The sequence below is a fragment of the Onthophagus taurus genome, chromosome 1, assembly GCF_036711975.1.
Source record: "Onthophagus taurus isolate NC chromosome 1, IU_Otau_3.0, whole genome shotgun sequence".
NCBI lineage: Eukaryota > Metazoa > Arthropoda > Insecta > Coleoptera > Scarabaeidae > Onthophagus > Onthophagus taurus.
Window position 1 is genome coordinate 23,424,632 of NC_091966.1, and position 17,778 is coordinate 23,442,409.

At 32.4% G+C, this 17,778-nt stretch overlaps 1 protein-coding gene across 1 annotated transcript; it reads right to left on the reverse strand.

Moving 5' to 3' along the window:
- Nucleotides 1-899: 899 nt before the first annotated feature.
- On the reverse strand, nucleotides 900-17,771 carry LOC111426784 (Ubiquitin-conjugating enzyme variant 1A). The gene is made up of 3 exons (XM_023061929.2): nucleotides 17,529-17,771; nucleotides 17,117-17,385; nucleotides 900-1,391 (listed from the first exon to the last, which is right to left on the reverse strand). The coding sequence occupies exons 1-3, from the start codon at nucleotides 17,554-17,556 to the stop codon at nucleotides 1,251-1,253; spliced, it is 438 nt and encodes a 145-aa protein (XP_022917697.1). The 5' UTR covers nucleotides 17,557-17,771; the 3' UTR covers nucleotides 900-1,250.
- Nucleotides 17,772-17,778: the final 7 nt, after the last annotated feature.

Genomic DNA, 17,778 nt, shown 5'->3' on the forward strand with positions numbered 1-17,778 from the left:
TAAATTGGAAATAAAAAAATCTTTGATTAATACAAAATCATGACATAATATAATAGATAACACAAACATAATATTCCAAAAAGTAAAGGATGTTATACAGGATGATTCACATAAAAACCGACACAGAGCAGGGACATATAAAGGACAATAAATTAAGATGATTTAAAGTAATTTACCTTTAAAGTTGTACACCTGAAACATTGTCGCTCTACATGTCCCTGCTCTGTGTCGGTTCTTATGTGAATCACCCTGTATAAAAACAAATAAATTTTTAAATTAATTTCCATTAACTCCTTCACGCCCAGTGACGCCAACGGTGGCGTTCTAGTAATGTGACTGCTTTTCACCAAGAACGCCTATGGTGGCGTATTTTAATATAAGATAGTAGTATTGGTGTGACATTGAGATTTTTAAGGCTGGAAAGTTCAAGTTAAGGCTCAAGTTGGTGTTGCAGAGATTATTTTCAATTTAATTCTGGGCGTGAAGGGATTAACAAACGCTTCAGGCAACAAAAATAATAATTCTTTCGTGAGCGACCATGAAATAACTATTATTTCCAGAAAGTCACACTTTCCGTGGAAGATAGATGTAGCAAAATATACTGAAACCATTTATAAAACTGGCCTTTAATCCACAGCCATAATCCTACTAATACCTTAAATATTGAAACTGGTTTTGTTAAAGAAACACAGACTAATTTTGTAATTTTATATTACTTAAATCATTGTGATGAGCAAGTGAATTACAATACGAAAATCAATCGTTACAACGAAGTTTAGAATGTAAATCAACAAAATTACACTCTGATTGTGAAATAGTTTATATTAAGTTAGATCGACCGGCTACAAACTGAAATAAGTAAAAAGAAACTTGCAATAAAAATAAAAATACACGGTGAATCCTATAGTAAAAATTTTATTAATATGAACAAAAAATATTACATAGCAGTACAGCTTGATAAATGCACAAAGAGAGAAAATAAAGAAATAAAACGGCGATCTATGGTAATAATAATAGTAGTAGATATTAATGATAAGTATTTTTTGTTTAATTTGTTGTAATTGTAAATTGTTTTGGGGGGAAGGGCTAAAATAATCAGCGTGAGGCTCTTAAGCTGTACACAGAGGTGGGTCCTCGGCCCGCGCCGCCGGTCAAAGCAGGTGGCAGGCCTGAGCGGCACACGCGTCAACGCTCAGCGGGCACGTGGTTACCGTGGACAGGGGGGTCGACGATGTTCCGGGGCTCGAGGGCTAGAAACAGCTGCCCTCAGGCGGCTGTGTTAGTTTCATGTTCTCTTTGAGCGTCATTAACCTTCTCAGCTCTTGTAGGACAGTCTTGATGGTGTAATCCCTTTGCCATCTCAGCAACACCGGTACTTGTCTATTGTCCACCTACAATACAATTTCATTTTTAATATTTCGCTCATAAAAAGAATAGTCAAAATAAATTACTATAAATCAGAAACAATTTCTTTCTAAAATTGAAAAAACACCTCAATTATGATTTTTTAAATAAACTTTTAAGAAAAATGTCCAGGAAATTCTTCTTATGTCTTGAAAATTCTACACGACACACCTCAATTCAAGTCAATTTCCAGTGTGCCACGTAGATTGTTCATGCGCCCCAAACAGACAACGTGATAGGGGAGAAGAAATTTTCTTTTCGTATTTAGTACAAGAGAAGTTCGCAAATATTTTATACAGTGCTAGCGTAAAGTAACCCCCCCCCCTGTTTAACTTCCGAACAAATTGAGATATCACTATGAACAAAAAAACGTCAGTTTCTATATTTTATCAGCACAAATATTTTCTTATGGAAAATTTTGCCATCACTTTTAGTTTTTCCGGAAAATAGATCAACTTTGTTTTTTTAAATGGAACACCCAGTATATTATGGTATCTTCCGAAAGATGAAAACAATACGAATCCAACGGTACCTCACAATCAAATATCGGTTTATTAGTTTTTCGCATAAAAATTAAACAAAATGCGGAATTTTGCCGGAAAAACCAACGTATCTTCGTCGACTACCTGTCGAAATGCAATCGGCCAGGTAAATGGTGGACGGTAGGTTAACGGTCGGTATACGCTCGAGCTAAGACGGATTTAAAATTGCAAGTTCAATTACTTATTTTTATTAGAAATGAAATAAAAGTTGTTTGGAAGTATATTAAATTTATGAATTAATCATATTTTATCAAAAAATATTTATAAAGAAAAAAAGTCAATATAAGAAATGAAATTTTCTTATTAAAGATTTTGCTAGTATAGGTAACGGTTGAAAAATTTGCTTAGTGTTGTTATTGAATAATAAAAGAATTTTTTATTTATTAAGAATCAAATATTAAGTAAATTGTTCGATATGATTACTTTGAACTTCTAGGCAGTGGTACCATCTTTGTAGTGTTTCCTCTCTCACACGGCTTAACATGTGATCAATATTTTGGCAGACGTCAATAATTTTCTGTTTTAAATCCTCAATACTACCCAACGGAATTTCATATACCTTGGATTTTAAATAACCCCATAAAAAGAAATCTAAAGGTGTCAGATCTGGTGATCTTGTTGTCCATTAAAATTTTTATCAAGATAATTTCGTACCATTACGAAAACGTTACTTTACGCTACCACTGTATAAAGAGCTTAAGCCAAATTAGATTTTTGTGTGTTTTAGCATTTCTAATAAATTCTCTTTCAGATTTATAACTTCCATTGACATTATTTACTTGACAACAAAATCATGGATACCTATTTACGATACAATAATAAATAGTTCTTTCTAAGGTAGATAAATATAAGGTATGCTCGCACGGTGAACGAATTGGCTCTCGCACGTCGTAGCCATTGTAAACAAACCTACACTTACAATAATACTAAACAACAGACAGCTGTTTTCATTCGTCTAGATGAAACATTTACAGAAAAACGAATGATGAATTAACACTGAGACATCAAGAGCGCGCTGCAATGTAACACACGATTCGCACAATATGCTGCAGTGTTGTTCTACATCATCAAGAAGCATCTCTCTCAACTCTAACGAAAAGCAGCGAATCCTTAAAAATATTCGCGAATCATTTAAAATGCTTCATTGCCTCACGTACACTGTAGTGCTTTTGTATACAATCGTCGTTACTTTAATACCGAGCATAAATAAAGTAATGTTAAGTTGAATTTAAGGCACAATTTAAAATTATCCAAAGTTATCTAAATTTGGCTAAACTTATACAAAATTGTCATCAAAATTTTACAAAATAGTTCAAAATGTTTAAAATGTTAGTCAATTATGCAAACTTGTTCCAAAGCGCAAAATTTGTCTAAAATTGTTTAAATTTGTCTAAACTTGTTCAAAACCATCTAAAATGTGGCTAAAATTATCAATACTTCGCCAAACTTGTCTAAATAAATGTTACTAAAATTATGTATAACTAAATACCGTATTTTCTCGAATGTAATCCGCACCTTTTTTACAAATTTGATATGCTCTGAAATCAAATGCGGATTACAATCGGGTGCGGATTAGATTTGCAGTCGTACAGTTGCAATTTGGAAAATAGTATAATAAAATCACATTATAACAATAACAGTTTATTAAGGGTTTTAGAACGATATTTACATTTTAATGTATCATTTTCTTCCCATATTACGTCATCTTTGGATCAATACGGATCAATTCGGATTATACAAAATTAAGCTCTTCTTAAATGATGTTATAATATTGTTTTCAGGGATCGTTTTCCATATCGCCTACACTGACTGAGCAAGTTCAGAAGCTCGTTTAATTGCTCCCAATTTTGTTAATTCTCGAGTTTGTTAATATACATACACAGGTTGTAGTATGGATGTTATTCCACCAGGTATTATTATTATGACAAGAAATCTAAACCAAGGGCAATCAGTCTATGATTAAGTAATATTCTTATTTAATAATCCTCCTGTTCTACGACTCCATACTTGTCTTAACCATTCCATCATCAGCTTTTCCATTACCCATCCTTTTTGTTGTGCCCTAACTATGACGTCATTCGGGAAGTCTTCCAGATTTCAGAATGGTTTTTTTCTCAATATTCATAATGACAGCAATTTTTCCCTACCACTTGTTACTGCTAGCATCAACGTTATGCGCAATTTTTCGCAACCACTCGTTTATAAAGAAATTTCCTACACACCTCTTCTTTCCAGTGTGTAATTGGGTGGCATATCCAGATATACTGCCATTTCGTCGGCATTCACAGTTTGAGACAAATTGAAATTTTCTTGAAAATCATTAGGAGCTTTTGGGAAACTGTAGTTCTGCGCCTCTACGATAACACCATTCGGCGCATATATCCCACAGTCCAACCTTTGCTAGTATTAAAAATTTTGTAGTCCCTCCTTTCGTTTTTCTTGAGAGAAACAGAAAACTGCCTCGTCAATTTCGTGAAATCGTCTCTTCTTTGGTCCGGTAAATTTTTTGCACGATGCCTCACAGTCTGCAATAGCTGCCTTGTCTTTCCGCAACAGCCGCAACGTTACTCTCATTAACAGCAAAAATTGTACCAGCTTTTCGATTTACTTAACGCTAACTTAATAACATCTCTTTAAACTTCGCTGTATAGAAGAACCTCTTCGATTTTTGCTACTTTTTTTTATAATTACGCTATTATATGTATAATTAAACACGCACCACATTCGAGCTACTACGAGGGCAGTATATAAACTGAATTCGTACTATTTATTTGTAAAATTATATTCATTTTCCAATTTTTTCTGGCTTGGTAAATTTAAAGTCTAGTCTAATAAAAATTCGTCGTAAGCAAGGTTTCTTTAGGTGCATCAGCGTCAGTCAACGGAAAAAATATATATTTATGGTTAATAACAAGCATCGCATAGTTTTGGTGTTATCGAATTGCTCAAAGAAAGATGCGGATTACATTTGCAAACTAAATTTTTTTACCACTATGCATTTTTAAAATCGGGGTGCGGATAAGATTCGAGAAAATACGGTATAGTTAGTTATAACTAATTAATGTTAAACTTGTCTAAACTTGTTCAAAACTGAAAAATTTTATAAAGTTGCCTAAAATGATCAAATGGAATTTAAAATTATTTAAACTTGGCTAAAAACGCACAAAAATATCTGAGATTGTCAAAATGTGTCAAAAATATCTAAATTCCCTTGAATAATGCTTCTTAATCCTTATTTTCCAATGTGATGATGTATCGAAAACGACTACTAATAAAAAAAAATTAAAACATAAAAATCTTACAATGTAGAAGATATGAAAGATAATAAAAGCTTAAACTAACACTAGCTCTATCACTAGAACTAACACTAGACCTAGAAACTTTCGAGTTAAGCCATGCGTCTTTTGGATCTTCTGGAAAAGACCAGAAGTTGAAGAAGCGTTGGACAAATGGTTTTCCGCTGTTAAGGACGAGGTGTAAATGTTACTGGTGCACTATTAAAAAAGAAATCAGAAGAGATTGCGAAAAAAGCCAGAACTCAAAAAGTTTAAAGCAACAATTTAATGAAAAAATCTTAGTAGGCTTTGCAATTTTTTTCAGAAATATTTTTGACATTTAAATGTCAGTGTTTTTCTTATTATTATTATTGTTTTATTTAAAATTTTGAAACGTTGAGTGAACGAGCGTATATGCGATAGAATTTTATTCAAAAACTAATTTGAAAAACAAAAATAATAGTAAGAAAAACACAGCATAGCATGCTGTGCACACGACATGTACAAAACAAAAGAACGTTACTATATAAAATTATTAATATTATTATCATTCAAATAATAATCAATCGATTCTATCAGTCCTGTGAATGTAGTTCATATTATTATTTATTAAAATATTAATTTATCTTGTGGACACATATATATATATCCACAATTTGGTGGCCCATGGGGGGGCCACCAAAGCAACAGAATTTTAGAAAGGTTTCACCGTTCTTTAAAAACAGCCATAACTGCCAGAGGTAACACTACGAGGTGGAACAATGATCTTCCCTTGGTTCTCCTAGGCCTCAGATCATCTCTTAAGGAAGACCTAGGTTGTTCATCTGCCGAACTTGTATACGGTCAACCACTTAGGCTTCCAGGAGAATTTTTTGTTAATATTCAACACCCTTTGGAATCTGATCCATTGCTATCTAGTTTACGAGAAACATTCTCTTGTTTGAAACCAGTAAACACAGTTTTTCATTCTAACCAAAAACCATTTATTCATAAAGATTTATTCATTTCAAAATTTGTTTTTGTCAAAATTAATGGGATTCAACCCTCTTTAACACCAAGATATGAAGGCCCATTTAAAGTGATAAAAACATTTCCGAAATATTTTGTAATTTTCAAAAATAACAAGGAAGTAGCTGTTAACATCAACAACCTTAAACCAGCATTTCTTTTAAAAGAAAATTCAACATGTCACCACAGCGAGGCAATCAATTCTCATAATATAAAAATTTAAAAAAAAATTACTTTCAATTTTTAAATATGATTTTTTTTTTCTTTAACCACCATATTATTCCTCTTTTTATTAATCTTTATAGGAGGGGAAGTGGCTGTAGCATGCTGTGCACACGACATGTACAGGGTGGGCAAATTTGGGTGTTATTATAGGCTATCTCAGAAACTATAAGAGATACAAAAAAAGTAGGTGCCATGTCCCGGTCTCTTTTTCCGAGACTAATCCAATCCCGTAAAGACCAAATCTCTATCATCTTTTGTTTTTAAGTTATAGCCAAAAAGTCAAATTTTAGTGATTTCAAAAAATGCTCGTATTTCATTTATTTTTCAAATTAGAGAAATGGGGTTAATGCATTCTTAAGTCACTTTTTTGAGTAGAATATACTGCCGTTGAAAATTTTTTAACATAGCTGATAATTTTTGAGATATAACATAAAGTTGTATTTTTTTAAATACAACCTATACTTTATTACGATGTTACTGAAAAGAGCATATTTTTAGCTTTCCAATGATGTATCGCACGCATGATGTTTCTGCGGAAAATAAGCGTTATTTTTCAATTTTTAAAATATTAAAGATTAAAATTCAAATTTTTAATTATAGTAGGCGAGGAAAACGCTAAATACTACTTAGTTACTATAGCAACGTGAGTTTACTTGTCATTTCATTCATAAATTTTGCGAAACGAGTTTCCCGTTTAAGAAGTTCCGCATTATCTTTAAAGAAAACGATAAAATTAAATATAGAATATATTGGAGTCTGCTTTGAAGATGATACATAAGTCTTCATATCCCCATTCAAACGGTGTTTCAATGGAAAGTCCGCTCCCAGTTTATGATTCCTAATTTTCCTCTATCTCACCCAATTTCAAAAGAAAAGATTGCTGATATCAAAAAACTTCTACATCTTATGTTTGGGGAAAACTGGGAATATACTACCGAAGATTTCATTCATTGATACCGAACTGTTCTAATCTTACAACCAGTAAGTTGAGTAGAAGAAGATGACAGTTTATGACTCTTTAGTTCCTGAAGTTGTCCATATTTAATTATTCATTAATTAATACATTTCTTGTATTTTTAATAAACAAACTAAATGCTAATCATTTTTTATTGGTGAACAAAGTCAGGGATAAGATGCTGAGAAATTTAAATTAACTATTCAAAGTTTTTATTCGTTGGTACAAAACCAACTTATCCTGAATAATGGTACAAAACCAACTTTATTCTGTCATATTCGTGCAAAACCATATATTATAGCCACTAGGTAGTATTTACTGTCCGGACCCGCCTACTATAATCAAAATTTTGAACATTAGCGCTTACTATTTTCGAATTGAAAATTAACGCTTATTTTCCGCAGAAACATTATGCGTGCGATACATCATTGGAAAGCTAAAAATATGCTCTTTTCTTTAACATCATAATCGAGTATAGTTTGTATTTAAAAAAACACAACTTTGTGTTATATCTCAAAAATCATCAAGTATATTTAAAACTTTTCAACGGCAGTATATTCCACTTAAAAAAGTGTCTTAAGAACGTATCAACCCCATTCCTATAATTTGAAAAATAAACGAAATATGAGCATTTTTTGAAATCACGAAAATTTGACTTTTTGGCTATAACTTAAAAACAAAAGAAGATAGAGGTTTGATGTTTGCGGGATTGAATTAGTCTCGAAAAAAGAGACCGGGACATGGCACCTACTTTTTTCGTATCTCTTATAGTTTCTGAGATAGCCTATAATAACACCCAAATTTGCCCACCCTGTACAAAACAAAAGAACGTTACTATATAAAATTATTAATATTATTATCATTCAAATAATAATCAATCGATTCTATCAGTCCTGTGAATGTAGTTCATATTATTATTTATTAAAATATTAATTTATCTTGTGGACACATATACCGGATGTCCCTCAAAAGTGGCTCACCCCCATATTTTTCTTTATTACTGATGATATAAGAAAACCATTTGGAATGCATAGTTAGGTCGCTAAAACGGATTATTACGACATGAAATCATTCTTTTTGTACTTCCGGTTATACCGGATGTGAGTACTATTTTCGCTATTTTTTTAAATCTATAATTTTTTTTTCTTCAGTTGGGTTGATAGTATAATTTCACATAACTTTTACTTGAAAAAATTTTCACGATAGCTTAAAATTTTTGAAAAAAAATTATTTTCGTTATTTTATAACATTTCAGCACCTTCAGTACCCGGAAAATGTATTACAACTTTTGACGCATAGTAGCTAGGTTAATAATATAAACTACGTTATATCCCTCTTGATTTGCTATTTCTCGAGCAGTGATCACTGCTATGCATTAGTCAGTGGTTCTTTTTTAATAATGGTGTAAATTAACAGTTGTATTAAATTAGTTTTAAAAGAATAACGCGATCAAACAATTAAGTTTAATTCAATTATTTTTGATGTTTTATTTTCTTCTTTATTTTTTGTTCTTTTACACTAAATGTTCTGTAGCTGATAGTAACTTACAATGTCCATTGTACATTATAATTTGGATTGTTTACTTTATTTTGGTTAAAACCTCTCAGATCACCTGACCTCACACCTTTAGATTCTTTTTATGGGGTAAAATCAAAAATGAGCTGTATAATACACCAGTATGGTCTCGTGAGGTATTAGAAAATAAATCGAGTTAGAAATTGTATTACCTAAATATCTCCGCAGGAATAACGTCGAGTCGGTAGATCGACAATTCGCAAGATACAATTATGTCAAAATCGAGGCGGGAGCATTTTGAAAATTTAGAAAATTAGTTTTTTTGAACTTACAATTGAATTAAATATAATTGTTGGATATAGCGTTTTTCTTTTAAAACTAATTTAATGCAACTGTTAATTTACACCATTATTAAAAAAGAACCACTAATTAAAGCATAGCAGTGATCACTGCTCGAGGAATAGCAAATCAAGAGAGACATAACGTAGTTTGTACTATTAACCTAGCTACTATGCGTCAAAAGTTGTAATGCATTTTCCGAAGGTATTAAAAAAAAATTATAAGCGATGGTGAAAATTTTTTCAAGTAAAAGTTATGTGAAATTATACTATCAACCCAACTGAAGAAAAAAAAATTGTAGATTTAAAAAAATAGCGAAATTACTACTCACATCCGGTGTAACCGGAAGTACAAAAAGCATGATTTCATGTCGTAATAATCCGTTTTAGCGACCTAACTATGCATTCCAAATGGTTTTCTTATATCACCAATAATAAAGAAAAATATGGGGGTGAGCCACTTTTGAGGGACACCCGGTATATATATCCACACTGACATTTAAACGTCAAAAATATTCCTGACAAAGATTCTAAAGCCTACTAAGAATTTTTCATTAAAAATTTATTCCAACTTTCGATTAACAACCCTACAACTTAACAACTTGCTTAATTTTTTTTCTCAGAAATTATTAAATTTTCGAAGAACATCAGAGGGGCAAAGAAGTTGTAGAATATTTTCATCTATCGAAATCAAATTTTTCCAATGAATTTATCATAAAAAACATCTAGGCAAAAATGTAACGGGGGTGGTTATTTTTAAAGCCATTTACTGCCATTATTAAAGGGGCGTAGCCTTAAAATTTGCTAAAGAATCCTGAAGTTTGGGAACGTCATTGAGATACAGCCTGTATACGAAAAAACATGTTACCTTTGATAAAAATTATTAGTAGCTAGCGTTTTTTGTTTTCGAGTTATTTTGATTAAAAGTTTTTTTTTGCAAATTTCAACATGCTTTTTAAAACAACATTTTCATTCGTAGTTTTTCCACATTCAATGGCCAAAAAGTCGAAAATTTTGAATGGAACGCCCCATATTTTATTAGTATACCAAGAAGCAATTTAATTCTCTACAAATCATCTATAAAGATTCCTATACCTGTTTGTTGTAGTTTCCCTCATACTGGGAAATTTATCAAAACACGCACGAAATGCTAGAACCGCTTGTTTTTATTAGAAGACCTTTGAGTTTTTCGTTTAATTTGTTTTTACAATTAACTACGATTTATAATCCTTTAGTTTAATAGCTTTTATTTACCAAAAATAACAAACAGAAGAACAAATAAATAAAACAACGAAAACAAAAATTAGATTTGGATAAAAAAATATAAATTTTAAATATAACTTTTTTTATTAAATTTCAATTCGAAATGCAATAAAATATGATACAATATTTATTTTGTTGTCTTCGTGGCTGGTGATCGGAAATGTACGTTTTTCTTTTGGTCTCAAAGTGTCCACAACTAAGAAATTCTTTTTCAATTTTTCGAGATTTTTTCTTTGTGATGGTCGTGTTGTTTTAGATATCTCTCATTAAATGTTCGACACGTCCTGTCCAAAAGTTTATTACGTTTGCCATGTATTCAGGGTGGTCTGTTACTAATAGGACACAGAACAATAGTCCTATTAGCTACAGATGGTTAAAGTTAATACTTTATTTTAATTTTTCTTTAACAATTTCGCTTTTGCTTAAGTTACGAACATGAAAATTGGTACATTATCATTTTTTAAGACGATAAATAATAATTTGGTATTAGTTTTGATTTATCTTTCAGATGGCGCTGCCTACCTCCCTTAAAAAAAGTCCCTTAAAGTAGTCATATCTTTTTCATCGTTAAAATTTGTATAACTCACACAACTTTAAACAGTTTCTCAGTCATTTTTACATAAATGTGGTATACCTACCCCAATCTTCTCCAAAGGTTTCCGTTTTCAAGACAATCACTGTTTAAGCGCACATTGCAAAATTTAACTATGTTCAGTAAACATTAGTTGGCGGTGAAAATGCCTTTGTTTAGTCAAACACTATACAATCAGTTTCATTTTACGCTCAATATTATTGTAATCAAACATTTGTTGTTATTGTTGCTTTGAAATAATGCTCCGGTACAATTTTTTGTAACACGTGCATAAGGAAATACGTGCATATACGCTCAAGAAAACTTTAATGGAAGGAAGACGTGCAGCAAATATTTATTAAATAATAATGTACCAAATGTCATGTCCATAATGTAAGAGAAAGCGAAATCATTAAATAAACACAATAATAATTATTAACTTTAACTATCTGTATCTTCGTTATTATTAACAATTGAACCAAGATAAATTGGGCTAAATCGTAATAATTTAACGTAAGGAATTCATAGTTGCTCTGTGTCCCATTAGTAATAGATCAGTCTGCATAACTTTGAAACATCGGGGTTGGAATAATTTGCCATAATATTTAATGACTTTCATCCGTCGTCAAATGTAAGTAATGACTGGTAATGACAACAATAATACAAATAATATAAACGAAAAGCTGTCAAAATTCCATGGCTTTCTAATAAAAAAAATCAAACAGTTTTCGGCATTCCGTGCATGTTTTGATAAATTTTTCAATATGAAGGAAACTACAATAAATAGGCCTAGGTATGTTTATAGACGATTTGTAGAGAATTAAAATCTCTCTCTGGTAGGCTAGAAAAATAAGGGGCGGTCTATTTAAAATTTTCGAATTTCTTGCCATTGAATGTGGAAAAACGATCATTCCATTTTTGACCATTTGTATAACACACTCTGATATAACAAATGACAATCTATTTAATAGCATCTGAAGTGTAATCGTACCAATTTACAGCTTTTTTGAGTGAACGTTGGCCGAGAAATGGGGTTATAGTGCAATTCGCCAAGAAAAACTTAAAATAAAAATAATTCGAAAGCAAATAGGTACGAATAACTATTATCAAAGTTAACATAGAAAGCATAAAGCATTGTTAAAACAGCATTCCATTCGAAGTTGTGGTCCACTTCCGATAAACCGGAGGTAGCGGCCATTTTGAAAGTATTTTTGATCGAAAGTTTCGGACGATTAATGCCTCCTACCAAAATTTCAAAAGTACTTTACGTAACTACCAGTTACGTGACACACCTGTATAACAAAGATTGATATAAAATATAGCAGAATGGACAAAAATTCCCTTTTTTATATTTTCACATATATTCTAAAATGTATATACGTGCTCTAACAACCATATATTGGGACAAAATAAAATGTGTATATAATTAACAACAATTAAACAGTTTATTTTGTTTTAATAATTTTTTCAGATTAATATCAGTTTATTAGATAATTAACAACAATTTTGTCTAATGAACAACACAAAAAATAAAATACATATCCTTCTAATTAAACTAGAAAAATACACATTTTACCTGACAGCTTAATATTGAGATAGTGTAAAGTAACTTCCATAAAAATGGAACAAATTAAGATAAGTAAACTGTGGAAACAACGTAAAATGAAATGTCAAATTGCCGGTTTGTTCCAACGCTTGTAACATTGTTGCTGTTGAGTAAATCTGTATTTATCAAATAAAATGGTACGTGGTATCTCTACAGTGTTAAAAATCCGTGAATTAGTGATTAAAAATTATTGCCGCAATAAAACAATACGTGAAATAGCAGACGAACTTAATATTCCTAAAAGCACAGTGTGGAATGTACCGTATTTTCTCGAATCTAATCCGCACTTCGATTTTAAAAATACAATGGTGGTAAAAAAAGTTGGTTTGTCAATGTAATCCACATCCGATTGTAATCCGCATTTGATTTTAGATGCTTTGAATATTTTATTGATGGCACCGTGAACGCCGCATCGTGAAGTTAAATGTTGGCGAAAATTACATATTTCAGCAAGATGGAGCGGCTTGTCATACGGCCAAAACTAGAAAGAAGTGGTTTGGCGATCAAAATATTAATGTTCTGTCTTGGCCTTCCAACAGTCCAGATCTGAATGTAATTCTAATCTGAATGTTTAATTGTTGTTAATTATACAGGGTGTGTCAAATGTCTGGAATATAGCGAATAACTTCGCCTTTTGTGGTTTTAAAGAAAAATGTTTCAAATAAAAAATCTTTATTAATTGTGGCGCATTTTTTGGCGATACTTGCTTGTTTACTTTGTTCTTTGTTTCGTTGCTATGGCAACCAACATTGTTATTTTAAATGATGCATCCCATGTTTTTTTTTACACATTTTAATAGAGGATAAATTCCTCTACGCGATGAACATATCAAATCATATGGTTGTATTAGAAAAAAATCGAGAAAAAAATGCGTTCTTTAAAAATATTAAATCAGCAAATACAATCAAAGTAGGCGCTGAAATAAAGTTGACAGCTTTAAATGTCAAAAAATTGACAGTTTAAACAAATATGGTGCAATTAAGCGAACGTCAATTTGACCGGTCGGTAGTTCTAGTTTAAATAGTTTAGCACTTCCATGCAATGTGGAGTTTTTTTAGGGGATCATCACCCCTACATTTTTAAATAGCAACTCCTGTCGAGTTTTACCTTATTTTAAAGGTAATGAAAAACCCCATAAACCAAAACCCGATATCTTAATTCTTTTAAGAATATGAGGTTGTCTACCAAAATGGGAATTGAACGAAGGTGAAACAAAGTTCTTAGTAGAATTTGCAGAATGTTTAATGAAAACTATCCACATTTACCTACGATGGCAAAACGTAAATTTAGAAGAATAGAAGGAAATTTTTTGCATGTTGGACGAATTAATCACGTGTTAAACTGACCAAAAAATGTAGTAGATAATGTAGCGGAAGAGGTTTGGCTTGGCTTATTTCGAGCCCAGTCCCAACGCCTCAATTCGAGCTGCCAAAGAAGATCTGGGAATCATACTACGAACTTTGTCGCGCTTTTCATGTAAAAAAAAAATTAAGAATTTCTTGATTTGTGTAAATATTATTTTCGTTATTGTTATCGATTTTAACCCTTTTTAATACTAATATTAAGAGTCTAACAGATAATTATTAGCTCACATGCATCAAGTGACGTAAACAAGTGAGTCTGTGACAAGAACTCATTGAGAAGGCTTGTTTTCCATGGCACACTAGGCTAAATATCCATATGATATGTGTGCCTTTTTCAAAAAACCCTAATTATCTCCCAAACGAGTATGGGACATATGGGATATAAAAGATGTAGAATGAGACACCGAAGACGCCTAAGTAATAAAATATGGGAAGTGCCATTTAAAAAAATTAAGTTATGGTACTTCCAAATTTTGAAAACTGCGTGCCATAGTAAAGTGACCAAACGATCTAGACAGCCGTTCTCGACACCAAAAGATACTCCATCATGTTGCTTAAGCATATTCTGAATCCTAAATTGATATCCCAAAAATCGAGTGTTCTCTGATTTTTTGAATAAATGTCTGCTGGAGCAGATTTTTCTAGAAAAATTCGAATAAGTCGAGAACGGCCGAATCAAATTGCCAAAAGGAATGTTATTTATAAACCACGAAAACAGACCGGAGAGTGCTGGAAGAAAGGTATAACCGGAAGTGCTGGAAATCTGAAAATATTTTAGTTGAAGAGAACGCAATTGACAATATTTAAGTCTGAATTCTCAAATTTTTATTTTGGCCAGAACCCCAGAAACGTCTAATGACCGGTCTCGCTGAGACACCCTGTATATGTTTCAATAGAACAAGGGAAATTGCCGGACGTGATTGGTGAAAAGTGAAAAGGCTGCAGACTGACGCTACATCAACAAACAGTGCTTGCTAAGAAGGTCAACAAAAGAGTCTGTGCATGCCTTCGAGCATGCAGAGAATTGTACGATAGTGGCTTGCCCTAACGCATTAGGCAATTGCATTCATCCAATGATCTTATTTAAGGGTAAAAGAATGAAGCCAACTGATGAATTACCGCCAGATTCTAAGGTCGCTATGTCTCCAAAAAGTAGCATGACCACCTCTTTATTTATTGAATAGTTAAAGCATTTTTCGAGCTTTATCCAACCACCAGTGATATTCGATGGCGCTGCATCACATCTTGATTTAGCAATAGTCGACACAGCTGAGAGACTTGGAATTCATTTATTACGTTTACCTCCAAACACGACACATGAGGGCCAAAAGTATGATCATTAATAATATTACGAATGGATTTAGAGCAACAGGTATTTATCCTTTTGATAAAACTGTCATTCCTGAACATGCTTATGCACCCCGTTGTCCCACCAGAAAAGAACAAGAAACGGATGAACCGGAAACTGCATGTGATAACTGAGATCCGAGACGACTTAATTCCCCTAGCTTTATTAAAAAAACGTTGGAATAAGCAAGTCACTCCCGTCAAAGAAAACACTTTCTCCAAAATTCTTGTCATTCCTGACATTAAGACTATAAACTATAAAGCCCAAGAGATGACTAAAGCCATTTTTCTGGTCACAAAGGTGAAACATCCATCCCCAAACATACACCTGTAAAATCCAATAAGAGGGACATTTCACAGCCTGAGCCTCTGTCTAGTTGTAACCTCTCGGTATTAACAGAGCCTCTGCCCAGTTGCAGCTTTTCGAGTCCAAATCAAGAAAGATGGCTTTGCGTTATTTGTGATGAAGAGAGGGTAGCAGACATGAGACAGTGCACAGGGTGTTAGTCCTGGATGCACTAACTAAAGATTACTTGGACGACGTCCAATGTCTGGACTGTACTGATTAGAGTCCCGGACCTTAATTTCAGCGTACGCATAATATGGGCCTTAAGTATTACCTGACTACGATAGGTAATAAGGCCCAATGCAATATTACTCTTTATGTTTTATTTTTTCAAAAATGCATTGTTTTTGTTAATTTTTTTACTCAGGTGTATGAGTAGAATTGATTAAAAGTTGCAATAAATATATATTTTTTTCACATGAAATTATTTTTATATGTTTGTTTTGTAAATCAATTTATGGTGGGCCTTTTTAACCTCTTGGATCTTACTAACTTTTTCCTAAAAATATGTGAAAAACCTCAAAATTCTGTTCTGAGAACTAAAACACCTACTTTTTCCTTCATATTATATTTTTTTATTATTTTTTTGAGCTATTCTAGCCCTTGTTAAGCCCATAAAATAATTTTGTCCAGCTAGAATCGGAATTCAGCCAAGTGTGCGGCGCAAATTCAGAATGTAAGATCAATTTATTAGCAAGTAAATCTCTTAGAAGTCTTGGACCAGTTTATTGGAAATACGACATTATATGTGAAATGAGCCAACACAAGGCTTATCTACATCATCATGCTTGGCTCTATAGCTCATTGTGAGCACTACAGGACCAGAACCCGTACGAACATGCGTCACTGTCAGTCCCCAAGGTATGGCTACCAAATCCAGCTTGGTCCTGAAAGGGTTAAAGTAATGCACATAAAAACTATAGTGGGAAAGCATTTTAACCATATGACTGGCCCTTAGTTGTTGTGGCACAGCTGCTTGATATTATATTCTACAAGATTCATAAAACAATGAAGTGTTTTTAAGAATTCACATAACCTCATAATAATTTTAGTCTTCTGATTTACTTTTGTAACAATTATTTCAAATGGTGAGCAAATCATATTATAAAATAAATGAAAGCAAGAATATTTATATGGAAATATGAAGGGGAAAACATATATAAGAAAAAAGAATTCCAAAAAGCATTGTAATAATAATTTTGTTTGGTTAAAATATTTATAGATCTGTTTCTGATTTATGTAATAAGGAATATGTAATGACAATACTTTGGTATTATAAAAAAAAACATTGTATGTATGATAGTTTAGAAATAAAGTGATATTTAAAAATACAACAGAGAAAAAAAAATTTACTCACCACACCAGTAGATGAATTGATGCAGTTCATATTAATCCTAGAAATAAATTTAGCAATAGGCGGGTCGTCCGGATACCTTTGGCCGCACTCGATTTTAACTGAATACATTCTATTTTCATAAGGTGTCCGTGGAGGTCCAATTATCATTCCCATCCAATGCGTGAGCGTCATATCATCGTCATTTTCAAGTCCCCAACTGATAGTACCATCTCCGACGCCTTTCTGTCCCGCTTCCAACTCCTCCAACAACCTGAAGTTTCGGGGTACCACTGCAAAAAACAACAAACGCACTCAGCTAACTTTTTAAACGCATGTAACTATAACTTCGATTTTTACTAAAAACAGAGACGAAATAACCTATAAACATTATTTAAATTGCTTTTTCTTGAATTAAAAATCGAAGATGACATACCCACACCGGTTGATGATGGTGCCGCCATGACAGGATGTGTGTTGTAGTAGTTGTCACTTCAAAGAGTAATAACTAAATAACACGTGCACCGACTCCAAAACGGTCCTTATGGCTTAATTTATTGATTTGGTGCTTAATCTACTGGTGAATAAAGAAATAAGACGTGACTTTTAAGATTTTCTTCTGTTGTAACAACTACCGGCCAACTTCTGCGCCTGCACTTTTGTCAAAATTCTTGACACTTTAGGTC